General features: G+C 38.2%; 1 protein-coding gene across 1 annotated transcript; it reads right to left on the reverse strand.

Annotated features, from left to right (window-relative positions):
* Positions 1 to 726: 726 nt before the first annotated feature.
* On the reverse strand, positions 727 to 899 carry LOC110287701 (beta-defensin 11; the record flags this gene model as incomplete). Its single annotated transcript, XM_021154254.1, has 1 exon — positions 727 to 899. A coding segment is annotated over one exon (173 nt), but the record flags the coding sequence as incomplete, so codon positions are not given.
* Between the last annotated feature and the right edge of the window lie 305 nt (positions 900 to 1,204).

The raw sequence follows: 1,204 nt of genomic DNA on the forward strand, positions 1-1,204 counted from the left end.
TCTCCCCCTCCCTCTCTCCCTCTCTTCCTCTCTCTCTCTCCCCCCTCAATCTTTCTCTGTCTTGTGTATAGATATATGTGTGTGCACAGGTTTTCTTTTTATTTTGTTTTATTTACTAGAGAGAATTAAGTGAAATGTGTACACAGGGGAGAAGTTGGAGATGATGGAAAAGAAAGTATTAGTAAAAACATATTGTATGAAGAACCAAAAAATAAGGTGTTTTTTGTGTGTTTGTGTGTGCTGTATTGAATAAAAAATGCTGATCTGAAAACTGAGACATTATCCCTAGGGAAAAAGTTTGGTGGGATATCTTACTGTTATAAATGAGGTTCTAATACAACCGCCACCTACTGCCCTAAGTCTTGTAAGCCCTAGATCTGCAAACAAAGCCTTACTTAAATTTGAGACTATGGAAGAGTTACCCTCTGTTAGGCCACAGGAGACCTGAGGGTTGTGTTCCCTATCCAGTCTTATGGGATTCTTCTGCACTGCTCACATGTGGTTTGGCAACCAATTCACATAAGAGTGACATTTACTCAAATCGTTACTCAGGACTAGGCAAGATTTCTGGAATGCCCCCTCTCATGTTCTAAGCTTGGACATTAGCCTTGGATAATCTTAATCTTTTCTAAACCAAAACACATTTTTCAATAGGATCTGAAGTAGATAAGCTTAAAGAAATGTTTCCTTTATTAAAACATCAGTTACACATCTGTCACTTGGCTTCTATGTGCTTCCTNCCANTGATTTCATGTTTATGCAACANTGGAGGTGGTCTGGGTGACAGTTACCAATCAACTTGGTATGAGGAGGACACATGGAATTGTAACAGAACCCTCCGAACTTGTAGCACCGTGTAAGTTGTGCTTTGAGTATAAGATGTTTTAGATCTCCAACAGCTGCAAGGAGAGAGAAAATATCCTTTAGAGTCATAGCTATAATGCCAAATATTTGAGAAACTTTTCTTGATACAAGCTAGATAACATGTTCATGGGGCAATTTTCTCCTCCAAGCAATTGTCATGGAATTGAACCTTGGAGACAGGTAATGAAATCACACATTTTGAAAGAATGAGAAGCAGAATTATGAGGGTAGCTTTTATGTTTAGACTCAAGCTTCTTCCCAAATACACTGACTATTCCAGCTTACTATTGTGTCTAAGATGACATATACAATATTTCTTAATGCTACAGGCATAACTGCA

This window comes from Mus caroli, unplaced genomic scaffold (genome assembly GCF_900094665.2).
Source record: "Mus caroli unplaced genomic scaffold, CAROLI_EIJ_v1.1 scaffold_20965_1, whole genome shotgun sequence".
Taxonomy (NCBI): Eukaryota; Metazoa; Chordata; class Mammalia; order Rodentia; family Muridae; genus Mus; species Mus caroli.